Genomic DNA, 27,749 nt, shown 5'->3' with positions numbered 1-27,749 from the left:
AAAAGATAAAAATTAAGGAAGCGGCTGTTAACTATATAAAGCAAATTGCGTATCAAACTCATCAATAGAATGCACCAATATCGGATTACTGATATTGAAAGAAAAAGAAGTCAACAATAATAAAATACCACCATTCATAAGGTAACAACATATCAGGGACACATCATTTATAATTTAAAATGAAAGAATACATTAATAACAAGAGGCATAACAGATTTTTATGCCGCTCTAGGATAGAATTGTTCGAGGAAATGTCTAAGCTGTAAGGATTTTATTTACCAATAATTCACAAAACATAATATTATCGTACAGGTCAAATAAATTTCTTATATTTATACTGAATAAGTATTATACCTATTTTGAGAACGATTGCCGGACTGCATGTCGAAACGTCAAAAAGAAAAATATGAAATTATAATTACAATAATTGTGATTTATTTAAAAAAATATATAAAATATTCAATGTAAAACTTGCAACTAGAAAAAATTTTCAAGACCAAAATATATCACGTTCATTCTTCTGTTGAATAAAATACAGATATTTATATTCTTCGTGTACGTGATTTTAAGCAGATTGACAGTTTTATCTTCATACCTCTACACTTTCGTACTATTATCAGTCCACCTTTTTCGGATGGCCCGCACTCTTGTCTTTGTCTTTTTGGTAATTTATCTCGAGCGATTCTAAATACTATTTCTGTACAGGGTGAACTATATGAAACAACGGGAGGTTTCTTGTTTGAGGCATCTCTTACGTGGATCAAGATATTTCCTCCTACTCCAACTACTCACCGGTAAAATTGAGGGTAGAAGTGGACTGGAAAAGAAATTACCCTCCTAGTGAATTTTTTTAGAAAATACGAAGAACTGTTAGAAACGCTAGAATTTTCCGCCATTTTCCAACTGACAGAGGAAGAAAACCTAAGAGTAGTTGAGTAGGACAGAAACTGAAACGTCTAGAACTGCCAAGATCCAGTATGTATGTATGTATGGTTTTAATTTTTTATGTTTTGATATTTCTGTTCTAGTAATGAGTTTATTTTTTATCCTCCTCATTGCTTAAGTCCTTGTCAGGGCGTGGTGACACTCTAAATATGCTTAGCGAGCTTGTCCTTGTTATTGTTCGGTCTTTCCATATTTTATTGAATTTAGCTGTTGCGGTTCGAGCCTTTGATAGTTTACGCTTGATTTCTGAGGAGCAATTGCCATTGTTGATTATCAGGAAGCCCAAGTATGCAAATCTGTCTACCACTTCGAAATTCGCCACGCCACTTGGTGTATGTGCGGTATATTATTATTTGCTCCGTCTACGATAATTATTTTTGTTTTCCAGTGTTGATCTAAAGTCCCAATTCTTCGCTTAACCTCTCGGTGATGGTAATCATTTCGACTTTATTCGCTGCTAGCATAAGTGTTGTCATCTACGTATCGCAGGTGACTTATTTTTCTTCCTCCTACAGTGATTCCTCCATCCCATTTGTCACTATATATTCAGAACATATGTTCATATTCTCATTATATATTTAGTATATATGTTTTATAATGATGGTGATAGTATGCAGCCCTGTCTAATTCATTTCTTTGTTTCTGAGACATCCGAATATATTCCGTGTATTTTAACTATGGCTGAGTTTTATTATACATATTTCTTATTAGGTTAACTAGGTGGTTAGGTACTTCCATATTTTCCATTATATTTAAGAGGACATCCGATTTTACTGAATCGGAAGAATTTGTATAATCTACGAGACAGAGCAGCATTGGTATAATGTGTTCCCTCACTTTTTCTATTATCTGTCTGGTATTCAGTATCTGCTCCCATGTCCTTTTCCAGCTACGAATCCGCATTGTTCTTTGGCTATCTCTGGAAGTAGAAAGTTCTTTGGCCGTTCTATTTTTTATAGTGTATTATTTATACATTCTGTCAATGTGACTGCTTTTAATATGTGTTTACCAACATTGATAAGCCTTGCTAGTAGCTTAAAGATTCATTTCTTTTGTTAAGAATTACGTCATATACATCAAGCTTGAATCTCAAGAGTTATCTTTGATGTTATCGTGAGTTTTGTTTAGAGCCGAAGATCATTATGTTAAAAGATTTGATTTTTCTATTTCTATGGATGGATCGTAGGGCCATATGAAACCACTCTGGTCTCACCATTTATGACAAAAAATATAAAGGCCTATAGGAATTTTTTATTTGTGTGTATGGTGGCACTTAACGTGTTAAATAGATTTAAAGGTCGTTCGTTGCAAAACGTTTTTGTGGTCCGTGCTAAATATTACAGTAGGCTTAAAATAACTCTAATTTTAAAATGCGTATCTTCGCAATAAATATTTCACATCACGGAAAAACAATTTTTTCTTTGTCGGCTGGGTAAGCCTAACCCTTTATCAGCGGTCAATTTTAACCAAGACCGACATTACTGTTTCTGTACGTTCTTTTATTTCAATCTAACAATGTAACATGTAGTAAGTATGTTCTTATAATGCCATACTCTTTTCCTAATTTCCTATCTTTTCAGTAGATTAAAATAAATGAAACATATACCTACAACTGACTGGTCTAATCTCTGTACTCTAAGGAGGTTCAAATAAGTTTAGTGTAGGTTATTCTAGTAAGATTTCTATATCGTATCTTTCATTTTATCTGTTTCTTTTTATCCTTCTCTATCGTAATCCTCTTTCGCTATTTCTTTCGGCATCTCTATTTCTCAAACAATAGTGCCTCAAATAATGAACGGTTGAACACCGTACTTTTTTCGTCCTTTTCTCTTGAGCTCATTCTATCTCCTCTTTCTTCTAGTTATATATAGGTATGTTACTTATTTTCTTTAATATTTTTCTAGTTATTATTAGTATTCGAAATAATATTCTAATTCTAACGTGTTTATTTTAGTCTTTTTTTTTTCTCTTGAATCCATCCACTCATTTATGTTGTCTTTATAGCAAGTGTTTGTATCTCATGTTCATTACTTTTTTTCTATTCATCAATATTTTTCTTGTTATTCTTCTTAGGATTCTCATTTACATATGTTTCTACGTATGTTCTTGTAGTGCTAGTTTAAGGTCTTGTTTCTGTGGTATGCCGGAAAATAGATTTATATATGGGTCTTTTTGTTTCTCTTCATTATCATTAACTCTACAACCAATAGTAGATCTTGGCCTGTTCTAGGATCAGCATCCATTCCTTTCTATCCTTCGTCTTGGTTTTCCAATGTCGTACTCTTAACAATCCGAAGTCTTTCACCAGAACTTTAAATCGTGCTCTAGACCCGCCTCCTCTTACTACCTCCGGTCTTTAGTTATAAATGTGTTTCGACGGCTCCATCACGTTCATTTTCTCTAAGTGGTCTAGCCACCGCAGCCTGTTTATTTTGATCGAAATACCAATACTAGATACACTATAAAGGAGGTAAAGCTCAAAATTATATCGCCTACGCCGTAATCCGTTTTCCTGTCTGCCTTTATAAATAACCAGCCTAAACGTTATTCGTCCACGTTTCTCACGAGTAAGTGAGGACGGGCTTGATAAGAGTTCGGTATATCAATATTTTCGTTATTTTTGTGACTCTGTTCGATGTTAAAAGTCATTTTGTGTCTACTTTCAGAATTTTGTTCCTCTAAGTTATTAGGTATACCAATATTGTGATTGCCTTTACAATACAATTACAATATTCCTTCTCGTTTTTATCCACTGTATTTCATTTCTAGCATTCCACAATTATTGAACGAAAAATAAAAACGGACAATAAAAGATATATATTAAAGAAGATACAATGTTAAAGTAGAATAAGCGCATAGTAGAAAATAGAAAAATGAAATTCGAGAAATTAAACCCAAATCAGGAAAGACAAAAGCTTAAAGCAGATACGTATGCAATGAGCAGTAGAAGAATGAAATATCCAAATTTGGTAGAAAAAAAAAGATAAAAATCATATTAGGAGCTTGAGTGCAATAAAAAACCAAAATTGTTTTCTAAAACTTACGCTGAATCATGACGGAAGAAATATTTAGCTGAAAGAAGTTATTGTAAAATTATGCTCATTGCATCTTTATTAAACTAGACAAACAAATATATTCATTAACGTTATTACTTAAACTTTTATATTAAAAAAAATCTGAAAATCTTTTCATTTATTCTATACTTACTGGAGTCGGCAGGTGAAGGGGGATTCATAGTGTCAGGACTCATGCAATCACTGGGACTGGGCGACCTTTCTCTTTTTGGTAAAGGTTGAGAACTGTTTAAAGGTCCTAATGAGCCATGACTACCTAGCCCGTCCATCGAAACTCCATTTTCTGACAAGAATTCATCCAAATCAACGTACTAAAAAGACAAAACCGTTTTATTATGAAATATTTTACCTGTACTATCCACTTAATAAAAGCCAATAATCTGCCTCTGTGGTTAGAGAAAGATCTTGTTTAAGGTTGGGAATGTCGCTTCTATGAATTACCGATTTCTAATTCTTTTCGAATTTTTCCAAGAAATAGAAATAAATTTACCAGAGCTAAGAATACATTCCCCAAAAAGTTACAAATATAACTGTAATAATCGCAATAAGCAATACATGATCAACAATATATTCAAAAAGACATGAAACATATAGAGGTATAAAGAAGCAGAAGTGGTTTCTAAGCCGGCAAATCATATCTGGACAATCTAGATCTAGACAATTCTTACAATAGTATCCCATTAAAAGTACATACTCAGATAATCAAATATAGATCCTATATTTGTGAGAGCAATTTGTTTTACAAAAAACATTAGTGGCATTACGACCAGGAAGAATATCTCAGTTTAAAGTTAATAAAGGCTTTACACAGAGCTGCTGCCTGTCTCCTATGCTATTTAAAATGTATGCAACAAAAAGCGTTAAAAACTAGGAGAAAAAGTTTAGAAATATTGTTGGTCGCTTCCGACGAAGACGGCATAAGCTAATACGATGAGGAAGTTAGTAAAACAGTATTCGAAATGGAGTCACAATGTGAATATTACAAAATATAATTAAATAAAATAAAATTTCATTCCGAAAGAAAGAAGAATAAGGTGTCTTTCATATTCATGAAAGAAGGAAGTTGATCTTGATAATTTGGAGAGAGAGGAAGAGACCGAGATTGAATGCAAGAGGGGAGTAGGTCGCAAACAAATGTCGTGGGTACGGAACATAAAGAACTGGACAGGCATAAATAACACTGGCGATTTTTTGCATGCCACAAAAGACAAACGTCTGGCCTTAAGATAATTCGCCAACGCACTATAGGTGCACGGCACTATAAGAAGAAGAAGAAGAAAGAGACCGAGGCTAAAATTAGGGAATTGCGCTTTAATTATAACTATCTTATCCTGTCGCTATTAGGGACAGAAATGTAAAGTTTTCATTCCACTTATCTTATCACGCATTTGACTAGAAAAATTATATTTAATATTTGGTACAATAGAATGCTTACAGTAATTTACGTACCAAGTTCCAAAAGTGATATTGTACGGGATGTGTCGGAAGTTTCCAGGACGAGTCGAAGGGGAGTTCTGGAATTCTGCGAATCCCATACAATCACTTTTGGAAAGTACAATATTTGTTCTACAGTCGTTTATTATGTTAGAAATAATCTGAACGGTTACATTATTTATGAACTAACAATTCATACCTCTCTCTTGACTTTAGTGGCAATAATTCATAAGGAGCCGTTTTTACAAAATGTTAAAAAAGAAAGGAGAAAAGTCAACCAAAACACAAGAGGCGTACCATAATTACAAGACAATTAGAAACGAAACACATGCACTTGTAAGAAAAATAAAAAAGGATCACTGGGAACACGTTTCGATAGAAATGGAACGTGATTTTTACGGTTTGCAAAAGGAAATATGGCGTTTCATAAAAGGTCAAAGAACGGAGGTAAAGGAACTTATAGAACCAAAACACATAGAAAAGGATACGTGGATTGACTACCTAAAAAAGCTCTATGCAGAGGAAGAACAAACGACGCTAGAACCGGAAACACCAGAAATTATCACAAATGAAGAACTTAATACAGAAGTTCGTAAAATACTTGAAAAGCTGAAGAACAGAAAAGCAGCAGGTAAAGACAGGATACCAAATAAATTACTGAAATATTGTGGAGCAGCAATGACAGAACAATTAACAACATTAATTAATAAAATTATAATACACAATAAAATACTGGAAGAATGGAGAACAAGTGAACTAATTCTACTATTCAAAAAAGGAGATAAAAACAACCAGAAAACTATACAGAGGTATAAACTTGTTGAATACTACCCTAAAACTTACTACTAAAATTTTACAAGCACTAATAAATCAGAGGATAAGTTTAGCAGATGAACAATAGGGTTTTCGTAGTGGAAGATCGTGTACAGATGTAATATTCGTTATAAAGCAAATTACTGAGAAATCACTAGAGTATAATAGACCAGCACTTCTGTGTCTGATTGACCTAAAGAAAGCGTTTGACAGAGTAAGACTGAAAGATGTAATCCATCTTCTATATAATAGAGAAGTTCCCCTAAATATTATAGAAACTATCGAAAATATCTACCAAAACAAACAACAACATGGATAGACAAGTCAGAATAGGTGGACCACTTACAGAACCTATAGAAATAGGCAGCGGAATAATTCAAGGGGACTCATTAAGCTCCATGCTCTTTAACTTAATCATGGATTAAATCATCATACGCGTTAACAAAGGAAGAGAATACAGAATGGGAAACAAAGAAATGAAAATAGTCTGTTACGCAGACGACGCAATATCGATAGCCCAAGATGAAGATAGTCTGCAAATACTGATCCACAGATTTAACATAAGAGCAAAAGAATTTTATATGACAATCTCATCTCAGAAAATTAAAACAATAGTATTCAGAAAATAACCAACCAGATGTAAAATAAAAATTGATCGCATCAGTATTGAACAAGTAATGGAAATAAAATACCTGGAAATTACACCTGAATTACACATGGAGATCTGGACAAAGAAGTGAGAGATCAAGCACAAGAAGCAAATAGATGGGCAGGATGTCTTAATAACACTATATGGCGAAAGAGACACATTAACACTAAGATGAAGTCAAGAATTTATAGATCCAGCGTAAGACAAATAATGACATATGCCTCAGAAACAAGACCCGACACAGCCACAACGCAAAGGCTACTGGAAACGGCAGAGATAAGAGTACTGACAAGAATTGTAGGAAATACGCTGAGAGATCGAAAGAGATCGAAAGAGAAGCAAAGACATTAGAAGAAAATGTAACGTACAGTGTATAAATGAATGGACACAAAATAGAAAAAAAACAATGGAATAACCACACATCGGACGACCGCGCAAAAGATGGAGTGAAAACCTTCCATAGAGGTATTAATCCGCCAATGAACAAGCAGAGTTGCTTATAAAGAGAAAGAAGAAAAAGACTATTCTTATGTGGAATAAATTCAGCGTCACTTTCACTACTGATACCCATTTTATAAGAGTAATAGGTGATTTCAACTCACGCATGTGTCCCCAACTATAATTTCCTAAACCCCCAACTATATTTCTGAACCACATCTTTGGTTAATTCAATATTGTTTTATGATGTTTGAATGATATAAATTATTTTAAATGTCAAAATTGGATTATGAGACTGTTAAACTTTCAATCAAAAAATGATATGGACTACACCTAAAAATATGACAGTCTTCAGCTTTTACGGAAAACGGTTGAATAGATTCCGGTAGAATAAGTCCCAAATATAGGTTGCTACAAAATATCATGCAAGGAAAAATAGCAGGCAAACGCAGTCCAGGACGAAAAAGAACCTCATGGTTGAAGAACTTGCGAGATTGGTATGGTGTTGATACAGGCATGCTATTTAGGGTGACAGTGAATAAAATTAAGATAGCTATGATGATAACCAACGTTGTGAAAGGATATGGTACATGAAGAAGAAGGTTGAATAGATTAAAGTATTTTACAACTTTCCGTATTATTATAGAATTCGTTTGTTTATGAATTCATATTAGTCGAAGATATGATGTCATCGACATTTTTGTTAAATGACAATATATGGTATAGTCGGCGGTAAGATAATATTATAGAACTCTTTAAATGCGGCGATGTTTGATCCTTTCTTTTCTACAATCGACCGGATGTTTGTGCCGAAGCACACCAGAAGTGTTTATTTGGGAAGCAGTTCATTAGTAGAGTGTTGTTTGATGTAATATAATTATTTTGAATAGTGATGTAGCAGTTAGTTAGTAAAGTGTAGAGTGTTGTTTGCTGTAATTTAATTAGTTTAAATGTGATGTGGCGTCCGTGGGACAATGTGAAAACGAATGAATTCATCTTTAAATACAAAAACAACAGATCTTTGAAATCCTACAGAGAAGAAGTCGACATGCTAACCCAAAATCAAGATGATCAAAAGAGAATATATATAATTTATATAAAATTAACACTTTAGAGCACAAAAGGTCGGGAAAATGACTAAAAACAGGAACGCAAGGAAATCTTGTAACTAAGTACATCAAAACACAAGAAGTTCAATTGGGAACATCGAAGACATACTTCCAAATATTAAGTGAATTTTCTTTTGCCAAAATGCATGAACCAGCCTTTGGCAACACCTAAGAAATCTTAATTTACATAATTCCCTCTTTGATTTTCTGTCACAATGTTGCTAACAGATTTTAAGATAGATAATTTTAAGTATTCTCCATAAAACATAAATGAAAATACATAAATGTTTTTAACTTCTTCAATGACATGACAGGTGTATTAGATAATTTTCGAAAATTTAGAATAAATTGTTTAGTGTCTTATAAAATAGATGTAAAAAAATGAACTGTTACCTTTAAATCCGTTTCATAAGTCTTATCCCAAAGATTTGGACCGAGGAAAGCTGTTTGTGCTTCGACTGTGTTCCAGAGCTCTCCATCGTCTTTAGTTTTGTCATCTCCTAATATATTTCCTGTTAAATCTTTGATCGTTGTGTGGCCATGACTGTGCGGATGGGGTGGTTTACTGTTTCCTGAAAATATAATAGAAATATTAAGTTTAATAAATCCATTTAAATAATATGGTTATTTTATAATACAGTTCCTACAGAACGGCCAAAGGCCTGATAATAATAATAATTTACTAATAATAACAATCAACAAAAATGAAACCAAGTTATTAACTACGTGATTAATATATAATCTTTCAGTTTTAGTTTTTAATTTTATATTTAAAAATTGTGTATGGAGAACGAAATCTTAGACCTTATGGAACGGAAAAGATTTAAAACACTAAGAAAAGTCTTATTAACTACTGTCGGAAATTAGGAACAAGATCAGGTAAAACAGAAGTACTAAACGACTATGACTCATGCATGCGCAAATTACAAATTTACGCTTCGACAGTACACATTTTAATAATTTTGGTCGACCCGACACGCAGATATTTTCAAGGTCATATCCGTTTAGAAAATCCACAAGCTGTACAGAAGCCTATTTATGTACTGAGATCTAAAATATAGAAGCCAAACATAAATCGTCCTGTTTATGATGGATGAGCTGCTAAACTCATCAGATGAAAAAAATTGATATGAGACAAGAAGTGAAAAATGCAATACCCAGGTCTTAAAAAAAACTGATAAGGCACCAAGATCACATATAACAGATTCCGAATGACTAAAACTACTTCTAGCAGAAACGTCACAAAATATTGTAATAAGATTGTTTAATTTAACCTAACGAAGTGACAAAATTCCAAAAACTTTCTACTTTTGTGAGAATACCTACGAAACAAGTTTCTAATACAAGCGATGCTTTGTTCAGTATGCAGGCATTGCTACAGATATATGCCGAGATTTATCTGTAGATGCGTTCGAGTCTTTTATAGGAAGGAAAATTTATTGAAATGGTAAGAAAATAAAATTTTAAAAAGCTTAAAAATAATAAAGCACCAGGAACCGATCAAATTTGCAGTAAGCTCTACAAGAATGGTGACGACACCCTATTACAAGTACTGCATAAATTTTTATTTCTTGTCTGGTAAAATGCCCTGTGAATGGTCTCAAGGCGTGATATGCCCGTTACATAAAAAAGGCGATCAGCTCCAGTGTGACAACTACAGAGGTATAGCCCTGTTAACAACAGCTTACAAAATACTAGCAAATATTCTCTACGAAAGGCTATAAGTTTACACAGTTGGAAAATACCAGGCCGGATTTACTCCAGAAAAATCAACAATCGACCAGATTCATTCAATAACACAGATCCTCTAGAAAACATTGGAATTTAATATTGAAACCCATCACCTATTCATCGACTTCAAAGCCGCATACGATAGTGTCAAGAGAACAGTACTATACCAATCAATGCCTGAGTGTGGTATACCAAAAAAATTTATCCCATTAACGAGAATGTCAATGTCTAACTTAAATGTCAGAGACAGGTTACAGGAAGAAAAGTCTCGATCCTTTGGGATACAGGATGAACTCAGACAAGGGGATGCGTTTGCTTGCCTTCTATTTAACATTGCCTTGGAAAAGGCACTCCGAGACACACGAATTAGAGTCGGCGGTACTACTTATAACAGATCGATCAAATCTTAGAATACGCTGATGACATTGACATAATAGGGCGTAGCAAGAGAGATGTTGAGCAATATTTTCTAGAATTGGAAACGGCGGCGAAATAGGTCGGTCTAGTTATCAACGAAGACAAAACCAAGTACATGTTGGTTACTAAGGATCCTATAGCAAACGAAGAATGTGATAGCATGATAAATGCATTTTTAAGTCATATCTTTGAACGTGTTAACAGGTCCACCTACCTTGACCCGCTAGTGACTACTACCAATAAAACAAGCGAAAAAATTAAAAGACGAATAAACCTTACAAAAAGGGCATATTATTGACTCCAAAAACAAAGAAAAACTAAAATTATTATATACAAAACACTGCTGAGGCCGGTCCTCACATACGGTGTGGAAACACGGACTCTAACGCAGAAGAATGAAAGACTTCTGGTTCTGGGAATATTCTAGCGTAAGATACTCCGCAAAATAGTTGGAACTATAAACGATCGAGGGCAGTGGGGCAAAAGATTTAATTTTGAATTATACCAACTCTTAAATAAACCAGATGTCGTCAACTTATATAACGCCAGGAACACCTATAGGAAGAAGAAGCAGAGGCTGACCACGAATCAGGTAGTTAGATGGGGTTGAAACCGACTTAGGAATACTAGAAACTAGAGATCAAAAGATGGCAACAAGTTGCCAGAAACCGAACAGAATGGCGACTAATCTTAGAGCAGGCCAGGATCCAGAGAGGATTGTCTAGCCAAATGTGATGATGATGAATTGACAAAATTCCAAAAAATTTCTACATTCGTGAAAATACCTACGAAGCAAATTTCTAATACAAGCGATGCTTTGTTCAGTATGCAGGTGTTGGTACAGATATATGCCGGGATGTATCTGTAGATGCGTTCGAGTCTTTTATAGGAAGGAAAATTTATTGAAATAAAAAGTAAACAAAATTTAGATGAACAAGATACAAGTATAATATTTACTGGCGCTAGAACGCAAAAGTAATAGCAGATATATGGATTATGGTACATAATATGAGACAGGCAAATGATCCTGTACTTCTTTTAAACTGCGTGACAGACAAAACTACTGAAATGGGGTTAAAGTTGAATATCAAAAGGATCGAGCAGTAAGTAGTAAGCAAACAAAAGAACATACTAGGAGTTTTGGAGTGCAATGTAAAACCCATAGAATATGTCAAATAGCACAAATTTTTGGGCTGCACCTATAGTGAAAATGGACCGCGGACAAGGGATAGTTTCTGGACAGAGTTTCAAACACAAAAGTGCTAAACCATTCAACTAAATAAACGAGAATTAAACACACCACTATAAAAAAAGAATATTAGATTACTTTGGACATATACTTCGTAACATATGTAGGGTAAAAATGTCGGTAAAAGGAGTCTAAGTTATCGCAAAACTTCTTGGCTGAAGAAATTTTGGCAACGATATGGTTTAAAAGGACACAACACGCTCAAATTTATATTATCTTCAATTACTCTCACTTTAATAGACTTTTCTCCATTTTTTTATACACCATTAATTAATAAAATTATATAACACAATAAAATACAGGAAGAATGGAGAACGAGCTAACTAATCCTACTATTCCAAAAAGGAAATAAAAACAGGCAGAAAACTACAGAGGTATAAACTTGTTAAATACTACGCTAAACAACGAAAATTTTACAACTGCTAATAAATCAGAGGACAAGTTTAGCAGATGAACAACAGGGTTTTCGTAGAGGAAGATCGTATACAGATGCAATATTCGTTATAAACAAATTACTGAAAAATCACCAGAGTATAATAAACCAGCATGTCTGTGTCTGATTGACCTAAACAAGCGTTTGACAGAATAAGATCGAAAGATGTAATGCATCTTCTGTATAATAGAGAAATTTCCCTAAATATTATAAAAACTATCTAAAACATCTATCAAAACAACAAAATGAAAATCAGAATAGAGGGAGCCAGAACCTATAGAAATAGGCAGCGAAATAAGACAAGGGGATTCATTGAGCCCTATGCTCTTCAATTTAATCATGGATGAAATCATCAAAAGAGGATATAGAATGGGAAACAAATAAATAAAAATACTGTTTTACGCAGACGACGCAATATTGATAGCCCAAGATAAAGATAGTCTGCAAAGACTGGCCCACAGATTTAACATGAGAGCAAAAGAATTTAATATGACAATCTCATCTCAGAAAACTAAAACAATGGTAGTCAGCAAAGAACCAATTAGATGTAAATTAGAAATTGATGGCATCAGTATTAAATAAGTGATGAAAATAAAATACCTGGGAATAACACTGTCTAGCTATGGAGACCTGAACAAAGAAGTGAGAGATCAAGTACAAAAAGCAAATAGACTTAGACAGAATGCCTTAATAACACTATATGACGAAACATACACATTAACACTGAGATAAAGTCAAGAATTTATCATATGACTCAGAAACAAGACCCGACAGAGCTACAACGCGAAGGCTATTGTAAACGGCAGAGATAAGAGTACTGAGAAGAATTGCAGGGAATACGCTGAGAGATCGAAAGAGAAGTGAAGACATTAGAAGAAAATGTGTGTGAAGACATTAGAAGAAGACACAAAATAGAAAAAGAGAATGACAGAAGCAGAATGGAAGAGGCCCGTGTCGTCAAAATAGCTAGAAAAATAGCAAACTGCAAAATAAGTCACCAATCGGCAGAAGAAGTGTCGGACAACCGCTTAAAAGATGGAGTGACAACCTTCCATAGAGGTATTAATCCGCCAATCAACAAGCAGAATTGCTTATAAAGAGGAAAGAGGATATATTTTTTTATTTTTCACTGATCTTACTTATTTTCCACAGCATTTGTATATTTTTTATTTCCTTTTTTTTTTCTCTATTTCGGTTTATATTATTCGTTTCGTGCTTTTTCTTGTGATCAAAATTGTACTAGTAGACTTGCCCTCTTGCCATTCATATTATAGAAAAAAGAAGTTTCACTCACTGTAAAGCTGATTTTTTCCAGCACATTTATTACTATTGAAATTGTGTTTGCATTGTCAAACAGTAAAATCCAGTTTTCCTTAGTATTGATAATACCTGGAGCTTCATAGTCCTTGATAATTTAATTTCAATGTAATCTTCTAATCTTTAGAAATATTTAATTCGTACATATCAGCAGAGTTATCAGAAATTGTTTTAACCAAAAAACCAAAACTATAAAAAAAAGAGTCCATCTAGCTGTTAGCTTTTTCTGTTTCTTTTATCAACGGTCTCAGTATATGGAGTTTTTAGTTTTAACGTTGCAAAACAGTCATAAACTATTTTGGTAAAAGTAAATCGTCCGGTTTAAAATGTTTTTTTTTTCACTTTATTCTCTAGAACATCGTTCAGTTGTGTTCTTCCAATTCTTAACTTGTCCGCAAACTTTTGCGTACTTTGTATAAGAGACAATCGTTTACGTTTCAGGAATATAATAATACCTAAAGTTATATTGTACTTTTAGTAAAGAAAGAGTTAGAAAGTTATATTGTACTTTCAGTAAAATAAAAATAGTCGTCACTCAAAGTCAATGTATTATGTCTAATGAAAGTAATCAACATTGTTGTGTAATTTTGTCGTATTCTCCAATTCTTGAGCGATTCTCGAGGTAAGCGGAAAAAACCAGTGAATACACTAACCATAGAAATCATGCAAAATTTGTATTCATTAAGAATTATCCATAATATAGTAACTAGAGAAACCTTTGCACAAAATACGAAGATTTAAACTAAAACATTTAAATAAAATATTCCTACTTACCGAAATACAAAGTGTTTGATTACAAATATTCTAAAATGGTTTTAGCCCATTGTTTTAACACCTTCCAATATTTTTTATTCAAACTTGACTAACAGTTTACACATATTAGGATAATTTTAACTAATGTTAAAAGATAGTTTTCCGGTATTACCAGAGGCGTGCTATAGGGATAGATACTTCCTTTCTCCCCTCACAATCTACGTCATTGTCGTAATAATTAGTTCAGCATGTTTTGATTATTCGGTACTTTTTACGTAAATATTACCCTTTTGTCTCAATGCGATAGAGTTTTCAAGTTATTTACGTTTAAAAGTAATGTTTAAAATACATAATCTTATTTTTTTGCTTATTTCACACGAGTCTTTATAATTTAAATAAGTTGCTAATAAATTTTATTAATGTTAGTCGTAAATTTTCATGAATCTTTATTATGTAGTTACTGTCATATCGATAATAATTGTAATTGAAAAGCATAAGATTACTTAAAGGTATAGTAGAGTTTTTTGTGCAAGTGCCACGTCATAATAATTTTTCAAATGTGGAAGTGGGGGATATGGTTTGTTTTTATGCACAAGCAAATTATTCAGGGCGTACTGCTGCTCAAAAATATCTACAATTATATCCTAACAGACGACAACCCGATTAAGTAAAGGACTTTTAAAAATATTTTCGACCTTGTCAATTCTGCCTAAAGCGAGATCTAGTTCATCCAAAAATAATTTAAGTAAATTTAAGTACCAGAACCTCAGTTAAGTACCCGACGTTTATCAGCAATTTTTGGAATAAGTCATACTTCAGTTTTCAGAATATTAAAAAGAAGACTTAATACTATTTTACTAAAGTGCAGAACTTGTTATCCACAGATCTTCCTCGAAGAATGGAATTTTGTGCAAAGGTTTCTCTAGTTACTATATTATGGATAATTCTTAATGAATACAAATTTTGCATGATTTCTATGGTTAGTGTATTCACTGGTTTTTTCCGCTTACCTCGAGAATCGCTCAAGAATTGGAGAATACGGCAAAATTACACAACAATGTTGATTACTTTCATTAGACATAATACATTGACTTTGAGTGACGACTATTTTTATTTTACTGAAAGTACAATATAACTTTCTAACTCTTTCTTTACTAAAAGTACAATATAACTTTAGGTATTATTATATTCCTGAAACGTAAACGATTGTCTCTTATACAAAGTACGCAAAAGTTTGCGGACAAGTTAAGAATTGGAAGAACACAACTGAACGATGTTCTAGAGAATAAAGTGAAAAAAAAAACATTTTAAACCGGACGATTTACTTTTACCAAAATAGTTTATGACTGTTTTGCAACGTTAAAACTAAAAACTCCATATACTGAGACCGTTGATAAAGGAAACAGAAAAAGCTAACAGCTAGATGGACTCTTTTTTTTATAGTCTTGGTTTTTTGGTTAAAACAATTTCTGATAACTCTGCTGATATGTACAAATTAAATATTTCTAAAGATTAGAAGATTACATTGAAATTAAATTATCAAGTACTATGAAGCTCCAGGTATTATCAATACTAAGGAAAACTGGATTTTACTGTTTGACAATGCAAACAAAATTTCAATAGTAATAAATGTGCTGGAAAAAATCAGCTTTACAGTGAGTGAAACTTCTTTTTTCTATAATATGAATGGCAAGAGGGCAAGTCTACTAGTAAAATTTTGATCACAAGAAGAAGCACGAAACGAATAATATAAACCGAAATAGAGAAAAAAAAGGAAATAAAAAATATACAAATGCTGTAGAAAATAAGTAAGATCAGTGAAAAATAAAAAAATAAATCTTCTTTTTCCTCTTTATAAGCAATTCTGCTTGTTGATTGGCGGATTAATACCTCTATGGAAGGTTGTCACTCCATCTTTTAAGCGGTTGTCCGACACTTCTTCTGCCGATTGACGACACGGGCCTCTTCCATTCTGCTTCTGTCATTCTCTTTTTCTATTTTGTGTCTTCTTCTAATGTCTTCACACACATTTTCTTCTAATGTCTTCACTTCTCTTTCGATCTCTCAGCGTATTCCCTGCAATTCTTCTCAGTACTCTTATCTCTGCCGTTTACAATAGCCTTCGCGTTGTAGCTCTGTCGGGTCTTGTTTCTGAGTCATATGATAAATTCTTGACTTTATCTCAGTGTTAATGTGTATGTTTCGTCATATAGTGTTATTAAGGCATTCTGTCTAAGTCTATTTGCTTTTTGTACCTGATCTCTCACTTCTTTGTTCAGGTCTCCATAGCTAGACAGTGTTATTCCCAGGTATTTTATTTTCATCACTTATTTAATACTGATGCCATCAATTTCTAATTTACATCTAATTGGTTCTTTGCTGACTACCATTGTTTTAGTTTTCTGAGATGAGATTGTCATATTAAATTCTTTTGCTCTCATGTTAAATCTGTGGGCCAGTCTTTGCAGACTATCTTTATCTTGGGCTATCAATATTGCGTCGTCTGCGTAAAACAGTATTTTTATTTATTTGTTTCCCATTCTATATCCTCTTTTGATGATTTCATCCATGATTAAATTGAAGAGCATAGGGCTCAATGAATCCCCTTGTCTTAATCCGCTGCCTATTTCTATAGGTTCTGGCTCCCTCTATTCTGACTTTCATTTTGTTGTTTTGATAGATGTTTTCGATAGTTTTTATAATATTACATCTTTCGATCTTATTCTGTTAAACGCTTGTTTAGGTCAATCAGACACAGAAATGCTGGTTTATTATACTCTGGTGATTTTTCAGTAATTTGTTTATAACGAATATTGCATCTGTATACGATCTTCCTCTACGAAAACCCTGTTGTTCATCTGCTAAACTTGTCCTCTGATTTATTAGCAGTTGTAAAATTTTCGTTGTTTAGCGTAGTATTTAACAAGTTTATACCTCTGTAGTTTTCTGCCTGTTTTTATTTCCTTTTTGGAATAGTAGGATTAGTTAGCTCGTTCTCCATTCTTACTGTATTTTATTGTGTTATATAATTTTATTAATTAATGGTGTATAAAAAATGGAGAAAAGTCTATTAAAGTGACAATAATTGAAGATAATATAAATTTGAGCGTGTTGTGTCCTTTTAAACCATATCGTTGCCAAAATGTCTTCAGCCAAGAAGTTTTGCGATAACTTAGACTCCTTTTACCGACATTTTTACCCTACATATGTTACGAGTTTATGTCCAAAGTAATCTAATATTCTTTTTTTATAGTGGTGTGTTTAATTCTCGTTTATTTAGTTGAATGGTTTAGCACTTTTGTGTTTGAAACTCTGTCCAGAAACTATCCCTTGTCCGCAGTCCATTTTCACTATAGGTGCAGCCCAAAAATGTGTGCTATTTGACATATTCTATGGGTTTTACATTGCACTCCAAAACTCCTAGTATGTTCTTTTGTTTGCTTACTACTTACTGCTCGATCCTTTTGATATTCAACTTTAGCCCCATTTCAGTAGTTTTGTCAGTCACGCAGTTTAAAAGAAGTACAGGATCATTTGCCTATCTCATATTATGTACCATAAATCATATAATATCTGCTATTACTTTTTCGTTCTAGCGCCAGTAAATATTATACTTGTATCTTGTTCATCTAAATTTTGTTTACTTTTTATTTCAATAAATTTTCCTTCCTATAAAAGACTCGAACGCATCTACAGATACATCCCGGCATATATCTGTACCAACACCTGCATACTGAACAAAGCATCGCTTGTATTAGAAATTTGCTTCGTAGGTATTTTCACGAATGTAGATTTATTTAAGAGTTGGTATAATTCAAAATTAAATCTTTTGCGCCACTGCCCTTGATCGTTTATAGCTCCAACTATTTTGCGGAGTATCTTACGCTAGAATATTCCCAGAAGTCTTTCATCCTTCTGCGTTAGAGTCCGTGTTTCCGCTCCGTATGTGAGGACCGGCCTCAGCAGGGTTTTGTATATAATAATTTTAGTTTTTCTTTGTTTTTGGAGTCCATAATATGCCCTTTTGTAAGGTTTATTCGTCTTTTAATTTTTACGGTTGTTTTATTGGTAGTGGTCACTAGCGGGCCAAGGTAGGTGAATCCATACTAAGAAATCCATACCATTCAAATACAAAGAAACATCCTCGATACAGGAAGAACAGGAATAAAAAAATATTCTTAGAGATTAATCTCAACCTCGAATTTCCCCAAATTTACCAGTAGCAGGTAACATAAAAAATAACATTAAGGCACCTTAAAAGGTCTATTTGAAAAACATAGGCATTTGCCCTGGACCTAACTGCGTTCTTCAACGCCTTGTTAGTTCAAACACAACTCAATTCGAAAATCAGAATATTTGTCAATTTATATCGACGAAAAGTGGACGTGACTACTGATCTCATAAAAATAAAGTGCCTATTTAAAGATAAATTCGAAATATATTTAAGAAATGAAAATGAATTTGACGACAAATAAAGCATGTTACATTAATTGTAACAGGGTAAATATTACCCCTCTTAGAGGTGTAAATTTAAAATGTCAAAATAACCTCAGGAATCGATCAATAATCAAATTCTAAGTAAAAAATGTCAAATGAACTGTTCTTAACCTAATATTTTTCAAATTATTCTTCATTTAAAATGTCAAAAAAAAAGATTTCGTGAATAACTAAAAAATTTTACCTGGCAGATATAGAAAAAATATTTTTATGAAAAATAAACCGTTAAAAAACAGGTTTTTTGATATTTTCAATTCGATAACTCGAAAAATATTAAAAACAAAAAACTTAATTACGACACTTTCAGATTAATTAATTAATTATCAATCCATTTCTGAGGTTATTTTAGCTTTTTAAATTCACACCCCTCAGAATGGGTTGCATTATTTTCCAGGATAGAAGCACATATTGGCATTATATCATCATAATTATGACCTAGTCTCCAAAGTATACTGCTGAACATAAGCCTCTCGCATGCTTTTCCACTTAATCTGCGCCATCTAAATCAATTTGAGTTATTTTACAACCCCTGTCAAAATTTCAAGTAAATCGTTATGGTGTTAAATACTGGTTACAAGTATAATTAAATATATTGTTAGAAAATATTACTTTCGTAATTAATATTGTTTGTTTAGCTGCTATGCATATGAAGTATATATCAGACTTTATTTTTGGCATAGAATTTTGTTAAATATGATAATAATAATATAAATTATAAAGGTTCAAAAAAGCCACATTTTCATATCAGTACTGTATATTTCAAATATTGCAGTATTTCGCTAAGAGAGATTAAAAATTCATTCTCAAGGTTGTCCAGGTGGTTCCGTAATATGCATGTACCGAAATTAAATAATTTAGTATTAAAACTGGTGCACCAGCTGCTTCCACATGAAAGACAACGTATATTTTTACATACTTTTAAATTAAGTCAGTAGGACAGTTTCGGAGAATTATTTTTTAATTTAGCTCCATAAAATTATCATTATTGATCACACGTTTAAAAGAATTATGTGCATTATTTTTTCCTTTTCAATAATTAAAAAATATGTATTGTATTTGTTAATTACCAGAATTATTCTTTAAAACTTTACTAAGTATAGTGCATTTCATGGATTTTGTCAGATGAGTGAAATCATACTGGAGGTACATTTAGAGCTACATCTCTATCAGATTTTATTTTAATGTACAGGGTTTCTCATTATATTTTAACCCTCCCCCACTTATTTTCCTTAATTTCGGGAATACAAAAAAAAGTTTCAAATAAAATTTGCATTATTTTATCTGTACCGACCAACAGTATTGCAACAGACGGATATAGTGTTAATATTTGTATTTGAATCAAAATACACTTTTTCTTTTAAAAACTCTCAAAGCTATCACATGGTGTTAAGTCGGGACTATTTGGTGGCCATTTTTTATTTGCTTAATTTTTCTTTTTCTATTATATTTCTGTTCCCACGAATACCTATTTCTTCTATTAAAAATGCCTGAAGTTGAAAAATTTTATTCATCTGTCCATAAAATATTTTTAGGATCATTGTTCAAATTTGTAAGCATGTCTTGACAAAACTGTAAACACTTTCTCTTATGAACATCGGTAAATTCTTGTACCGGTAATATTTTGTACGGCTTATAGTTGTGCTTTTTGAAAACTCTATGTATCGTCGCACAGCTTTTCTCTAATGCATTAGTAGTATTGTTTAGACTAGTTTCGGAATTTTCTAAAATAAAAATGTTATTATGGATTTAATCTATTATTTAAGTAATTAATTTTTACCTTAAAAGTAAAGCAAAGTATTCAAATCTTCATCATCATTTCCTACGATACTACGTTCCTTCCGTTCAAACATTTTTTCATTTATGACATGATGATAATTATATAAAAATGTATTTGCGGAAGGAGTCGTTCTGGATACATCTGGATACATATTATTTTTTTACATAAATTGAGAAAAAATATATCTACTTTTTCATCTGCAGTATAACCCATTTTGGTATGAGGACTGACAGTTTATAATAAATTAATAATTGTTTCATTTTGAAATGTCAGTTGCATAGCCACCTATGGTTACCCTTTTGTAGTACCATAATGTCATTATTGAACAAAACTAATGCTACACAATGTTATATATTGGTAATCAGGAAATGCAGGGCTACTCAAAACTATAAAAAAAATACCCATTTGAAATATTGAAGATGCATTTTATTGGGCACTCCCTGTATACAAAATTTGGTCTGTTGCTACATTGTTGGTCGGTACAGATAAAATAATACAACTTTTTTTTGAAAGTTTTTTTGTATTCCCGAAATTAAGGAAAATCAGTGGGGGTCAAAATATAATGAGAAACCCGGTACATAAAAACGACACATATTTTGAAGATTACAAATTTTTTTTTTTCCATTGTTCCTGTGTTATAAAGATGGCGCTAAATATTTTTCGTCCAAAATGATTGCTCCTTGCTGGATAGTTAATCTCTAAAACAGCAAATCTGAAATATAAAATTCGAGAAGGGTTTTAAAAAAGAAGAGCCCTTACGTGACAGTTAACCAGAAAAATTGTAAATTCTTAAAAAAAATCAAAATTTGCTTACATTTGAAAACACTGTGCAAAGATTGACCTTTTTTTCCACTTCTTCATTCACAAAAATTTTGTTATTATTTTTTTAATCAAATTGTAGTAAACTATCATAGAGAAAACCAAAACAAACAAAATGCATCAAGGTTATTAAAATCTACAGACTACATCCGGAGATAACTTTCCGCCTTAAAAACTTATTTTTTCTCAAAATCTTTAATCTCCGGTCTATATATAAAGTCGGTCGATTTTAATAAACCTTGATGCATTTTATTTGTTTTTTCTCTCTCTACGATAGCTTACCACAATTTGACCAAAAGAAAAATAATATTCAAATTTTGGTGATTGAAAAAAGTCCACAAAAGGTCAATTTTTGAACAGTTTTTTCAAATGCCATTTTGTTTTTTTTTTAAGAATTTTTAATTTTTCTAATAAACTGTCACGTAAGCACACTTTCTTTTTAAAACCGTTCTCGAATTTTGTATTTCAGATTCGCCTTTCCAGAAATTAACTGTCCACCATGGAGCAGTAACTTTTGGACGAAAAATTTTTGGCGCCATCTTTAAATACACGAACAATAGAAAAAAAAAACAGAAGAAAAGAAAACTTTTGCAATCTTCAAAAATTGTATAATAAGATAAAAAAAGTCTAATTGCCATATATAATAAATAAGAGACAAAAAGAATGTAAATGTGCCATTTTTAGCATTCTAGACGGTAATAGAACCTCAAATTAAATAGCGTTATTGTATGTCGTCTAGAATTGTTGTTTGATCTGTCTATTAGAGAGCATGAGGTCCATGGACATATAATACAAGATAAACTGATCGTTGTAATACCAGCCCGTTCCCCCAGTGCAACAGAGAAAACTGACGCAAAGCAGTCCCTGCATATCTTTCTAATTTGCCAGATTTATCGACCACGTGAGCTAAATGACCAATGAGAAGGTCACGTAGTCAATAAACTTGGCCCATTAGACAGATATGCAGGGACTGCTTTGCGTCAGTTTTCTCTGTCGCACTGGGGGAACGCAACTGTATTGCAGCAGTCGGTCTGTCTTTTATTATATGTCTATGATGCGGTCAATTAAAATTGTGATGTTTATAACTTACCGCATTTTGGCGTATAAATATCTATTATTTGTACCTATTTATAATTCAATTCACAATATTTCTCACCACCATTGGTAATTTGATTGACTGTTTTATTTTACATCAGTGGTTTTTAATATCAAATCGGCCAAAAATGATGTAACGGAGATTACCAGTTAAATTATTTCTCATAAATCAGTATTATATCTACTACAAAAATGGGCAGATGTAAAGCTTTTAAAAATAAAATTTCTTACCAAAAATTGCAATTAGAAAAATATGTTTCCAGCCCGTAAAAATGATAATTCACGCAAAAAATTTTACAAATAAGGTATTAGTAATGTACTTATATTATATTATACCTATCCAAAACAGGGATGTAATTAAAAATGCAATAAGTCCAGAACCATTTTGTAGAATCACGACAGATGTCGTTAAAAATTAAATTGAAAAATGGCTGTAAAATAATCATAATATTAAATGGAGAGCTATTCTTCTCAAAAAGCTTCTATCTGTGATATATTTTAACACCGCTTTAACTTGCTAGAGTAAATAAACCAAGGTGCAAAAAATACGTACTTAATGAGGAAATAAAACACCATAAATATTCTCTATGAAGACGAAGTACCTAGTGATATGAGGAAAGTATATATTGACAAAATAAGTATTGAGTCAGGAAAAATCCTTGAATTTCCCATAGGAAAAACCAAAGAGCTAGTGAACCATTCACATGACTAATTGTTCACAGATTATATATTACACATTATTTTAGCGATATATTCGATTATGGCTGGAAATAGCCTGCAATAATCTGGGCAGTTGGTCTGTATATAAGTGTTTGGGAATTTTTTAATTTTCCAACAATTTGATCACCTAATAGAACTAATATAGATATTGCAACAAAGCTAACTCAAACTGATAAGGCTCTCACTGCTTTCCTTCTTTCAGCCAACGTCTCCAGTCCTTTCTATCCTGCCATTCTCACCACTCTTTAAAAATGAGACAAATCGGACTCGAAGAACTACGTAAGAATTAATTTATTAAACACCACAATCAAATTAACAACCAAAGTGATAACAAATAGACTGAATTACATTATAGCACTAGCCGAAGAACAACAAGGTTTTTGGTCAGAAAGATCATGCACCAACGATATATTTTTATATTGAGGCAAGTGCAAGAGAAATGATTAGAATACAACAAATCGACATATTCATATTTCGTGAATTTTATTTCGTATTTAAGGTATTTGCAGAGTAAAATTTAAATACGTTATCCACTTATTGTATACAAGAGAGATACCTTTAGAAATAATCAAAACGATCGAAAATGCCTACCAGAACAACACAATAAAAGTAAAACTGGAAGTAGAATTAACTGATCCAATTGAACCTGACAATGAGATAGATATTCACTGAGCCCTCTATTATTATAAGAACAAAGAAAGAATACCAAATGGGAGAAAAACAACTTAGAATAATCTGTTATGCAGATGATGCAATACTATTCTCTTAAAGTGAAGATGATTAACCAAGAATGCTGCACCAATTTAACCAAGTTAATTTCCCAAAAAAGACGAAATGCATGGTTATAGCAGCAAATTTACTAAGATGTAAATTGAAGCTGGAAAATCAAATAATATAAGAAGTGATGGTTTTTAAATATCTAGGCATCACTCTATTTAGCTACGAAAAGCTAGAAAAAAAAAATGTAAGATCCAGTGAATATAGCAATCAGCCGCAGAATGCCTAAATGAAACAATATGGAGAAATAAAAATATCGGGAAAGAAATAAAAGACTGAATTTACAAAATAATCATCAGACTAATAATGACATACGCAACAGAAACACGACCTGACACAAACAGAACAAAAATAATGCTAGAAATAGCAGAGATGAAAACCCTTAAAAAAGCAATGATAAATACTATGGGACAGAGACATATATACGATCGAGGTGCAAAGTAGAGAACATACCGTACTTGAAGAATCAATATTTAACTCAGATATGATGACTATGATGATACTATGGCCAGAACTTACCTTCATTGAGAAAATCCCCTAAAAGATCACACTTTCCAGGGATTGGCTAGCAAAGCAAGGATCCAAAAGAATTTTTAAAAGCCTAAAACCATTTTGCGGTATCGCGATAGAAAAGAAACAAAGAAAGAAAAGAAAAAGTGGCTGTAAAAGTCATAACAAACGCAGAGCTGTATAGGGCGCATGCTCTTTGTGAATCTAAGCTGCTTAGTGATAATAAAGGGGGTATATAAGGACAAAACAAGTAATAAGCAACTAGAAATGCTGAAACTCCCCATAAGAAAGTTGCTGGCTTTTATTAAGAGTACATACATCTCGGTGGAGTTTAATCAACGAACAAGATTAATGTACAAAGATCATACCATCAAGTTCCAAAGACAAGTAGTATCTCGTAAATTTTCCGGACAAGGAGACGAAAAAATAGAATATTTAAAATATGTTGCAATTCAATTGAGCATATCAAAATTTTGGAATGTTTGAATTTGCACGTAAAAACAAAGTACTTTTGCCTTAATCAAGTTTAAAAATGCTATAAATATTATTAGAAATAGTCATTAAGAAACAAAAATCGAAATAAATAATTAAATTAGAAATTCATTTGCATCTAAGTATCATAAAAATAAATAATGCTAATTTCGTAACTGTCCAAGATTCAATAATATCTCAATTAGTGAACTTTCCCTTTCAAATAAACAAAACAGTAAACAGAAAGCTCATAAATAAGACACTAAATAATTATTTAGTCTGTGTTATTTATAAAAGTGTTAAAGTAATTTAAAATTATTAATTATGTCACTATAAAACTCTATATAAAAGTTATCTCGAAGCAAACTAATATGCTTATTACAGCTTTAGGTAGACTGAAAATAAAATTGAATATTGCATCTAGATTACAGCATACTTGAATTTTATAACACATTACGGAATCGTGTGATATAAAGAACTTAAGTGAATTAGTGACTGGATATATAGATAACTGATAACCATTTTCTCTAAAACATTTTATTATGTGACTCCTTCTACTTGGTAATTGAAATACAGAAATCATATAAACAATTTTATAACACAACTAAAAATATAACATTAAGAAATATACATATAATAATATGGTGACGAGTACAAGTGAAGAGCATGATACGAAATAGAAAAAAAAACTTATATGTATGGTGATAAGCCTTTTATGTATTTATTAAAAATCCTTTGTAAAAGGTATATATTTTTAAAAACCCAAACGGGCTGTTATAGACAAAACGTTTTCGGAATCCATTATTCCATCATCAGTGTCCTATAAAATATATAACCACTTAATTAAAGAGAACGTGAAGTTAAAATTTTGACTAAGGTTAATGTAAAGTGTGGTTAATACTTACTAGGTGTACATGAATGTAGCCACTAAATACATGGGTAAAAACCCGTTAACAAAAATTTAGTTACATTTGTTTTACATTATATTATATAAATTGCTAGGATGCTAAAGTTACCGTTGGATTAGGTAACATGGCGACATATGACTCCACGTTGAAGTTGCAAGTCCTGAGACGGTGTGTCTACGAGGACTTAATGGAAGCAACTGATTGAAATGACAATGTTGACAAGTTAGGACGGAACAAGTAACAGAGTAGTCAATATAACTGTATGTGTCTACTTAAGACAAAAGCCAACGTTAATTAAATTGTTAAAGTAATAGATTTTTTGATATTAAATAATATAACAGTATCAACCATCAATGTTGTTGTTTTTTTAAAAATTGATTTTTATGTGTATGAGATGAAATGTGAAGAGGAGATAGTGTGGTTATAGTTAGGCAACCAACTATGCATGTGTGTGGTAGTGTAATGAAAAAGAGATTTTTATATTTAGGCCCTTTATGTTTATTCAACATTTGGTACTTGGAAAATAGAAAATAGACACATGTAGAAGGTTGAGTTATAGAAATTTTGTTTGATATTGGTGGAAAATGAATGAATATATTTAAAATATGAAAGTGTTCTTACATGAATGAGATAAAACTTTTGTAGTATAATGGTCATGTGAAATTTAACTTATAACTCGATTATAGAAGGCCCTGTATGTCAAAAAACAACATTTGGTACCTGGTAAATGTAAAAATAATTAAGTTGTAAGTACATGAAATTAAATATCTGATAGGGTGTTAACAGACTAAGTGGTATGGAAGTTTTATTTTCTTATCTATTATGTGAAATGAATAGAAATTGATGGTTGGGACATGGTTTTTTTAATAAGTTAATAGAATAGTACTCAACTTATAACTTAAGAAAGGTCCTATCTGTCATAAGCAACACTAGGTACATGGGAACTATAAAAGGATAAGTTACAAGATGTATGATTTGCAGGTGTATAATTGTCCAAAATGTGAAAATGGAATGGTTGTGGGTTGGCTATGTTAGAATTAAGTAAAGCAAAAATTATGGGGTCAGCTTTAATGGTAATTAAGTTATGTGATTTGTTTTTAATTCTTAATGGATATGAAGGTCTTAAGGTGTTCATTAAACTATTGTCTAAAATAAACAGAATTTGATGGCAAGAGCATGGTTTAGAAGTATGTTGTAAGTATACTACTCAACTTATAACTTAAAAAAGGCCCTATCTGTCATAAAGCAACACTAGGTACATGAGAAATATAGAGAGATAAGTTATAAGTTGGTGATTTTATAGGTGTATATAAACCTCAATTATGAAAATGAAATGGTTCTAGGGTGGCTCTGATGAAATTGAGTGAAAAATAAAAAATTTATAGTGTTTTTGAAAAAATGTAGGATACGGAAAGAATACAGAAGGCTGAGATCCCCAGAGAGCTGCAAACAAACCCTAGGAGGGTTGTGTGGAAGAGTGAAATGAGGACTGAGAGGTTAGTTTGAAAGAGATGAAGAATAGTATAAGGTTTGGAGGTGCCGACAAGAAGTATGGACAACAAAGGTATAGTGGGTCGGACTAGAAGTTTGGATTTACTAGAGAGAGATAAGGACTGATTGGGAGTGTGATGTGTAAACAGAAAAGTTTTTTGGAGTGGATTAAAGAAGATGAGTATTTGGCGGACAAATAGTGATAAATGTAGATTTTTGTTGTAAAAGTGAGTAGGGGATGAAGATTATGAAAATAGTTGGCGATGGAGAGGGAGGAAGTCTCGATTGAAGGATACATGACGATTGACGCAATTTGGGCTTT

General features: G+C 32.2%; 1 protein-coding gene across 3 annotated transcripts in view; it reads right to left on the bottom strand.

Annotated features, from left to right (window-relative positions):
• The window catches only part of Pdp1 (PAR bZIP family member Pdp1), a 351,185-nt gene that overhangs the window by 26,979 nt on the left and 296,457 nt on the right, over window positions 1-27,749 (bottom strand). For all 3 annotated transcript variants that reach the window (XM_072540390.1, XM_072540387.1, XM_072540388.1), the window contains exons 2-3: window positions 8,856-9,034; window positions 4,153-4,330 (exon numbers count right to left, since the gene is read on the bottom strand). In XM_072540390.1, the coding sequence (XP_072396491.1) occupies window positions 4,153-4,330; window positions 8,856-9,034 (357 nt within the window). The remainder of the gene's footprint in view (window positions 1-4,152; window positions 4,331-8,855; window positions 9,035-27,749) is intronic.

Source organism: Diabrotica undecimpunctata, chromosome 8, assembly GCF_040954645.1.
Source record: "Diabrotica undecimpunctata isolate CICGRU chromosome 8, icDiaUnde3, whole genome shotgun sequence".
NCBI classification, from domain to species: Eukaryota; Metazoa; Arthropoda; class Insecta; order Coleoptera; family Chrysomelidae; genus Diabrotica; species Diabrotica undecimpunctata.
Note: the sequence above shows the minus strand (reverse complement) of the source record. Positions and strands in the feature narration are given on the sequence as shown.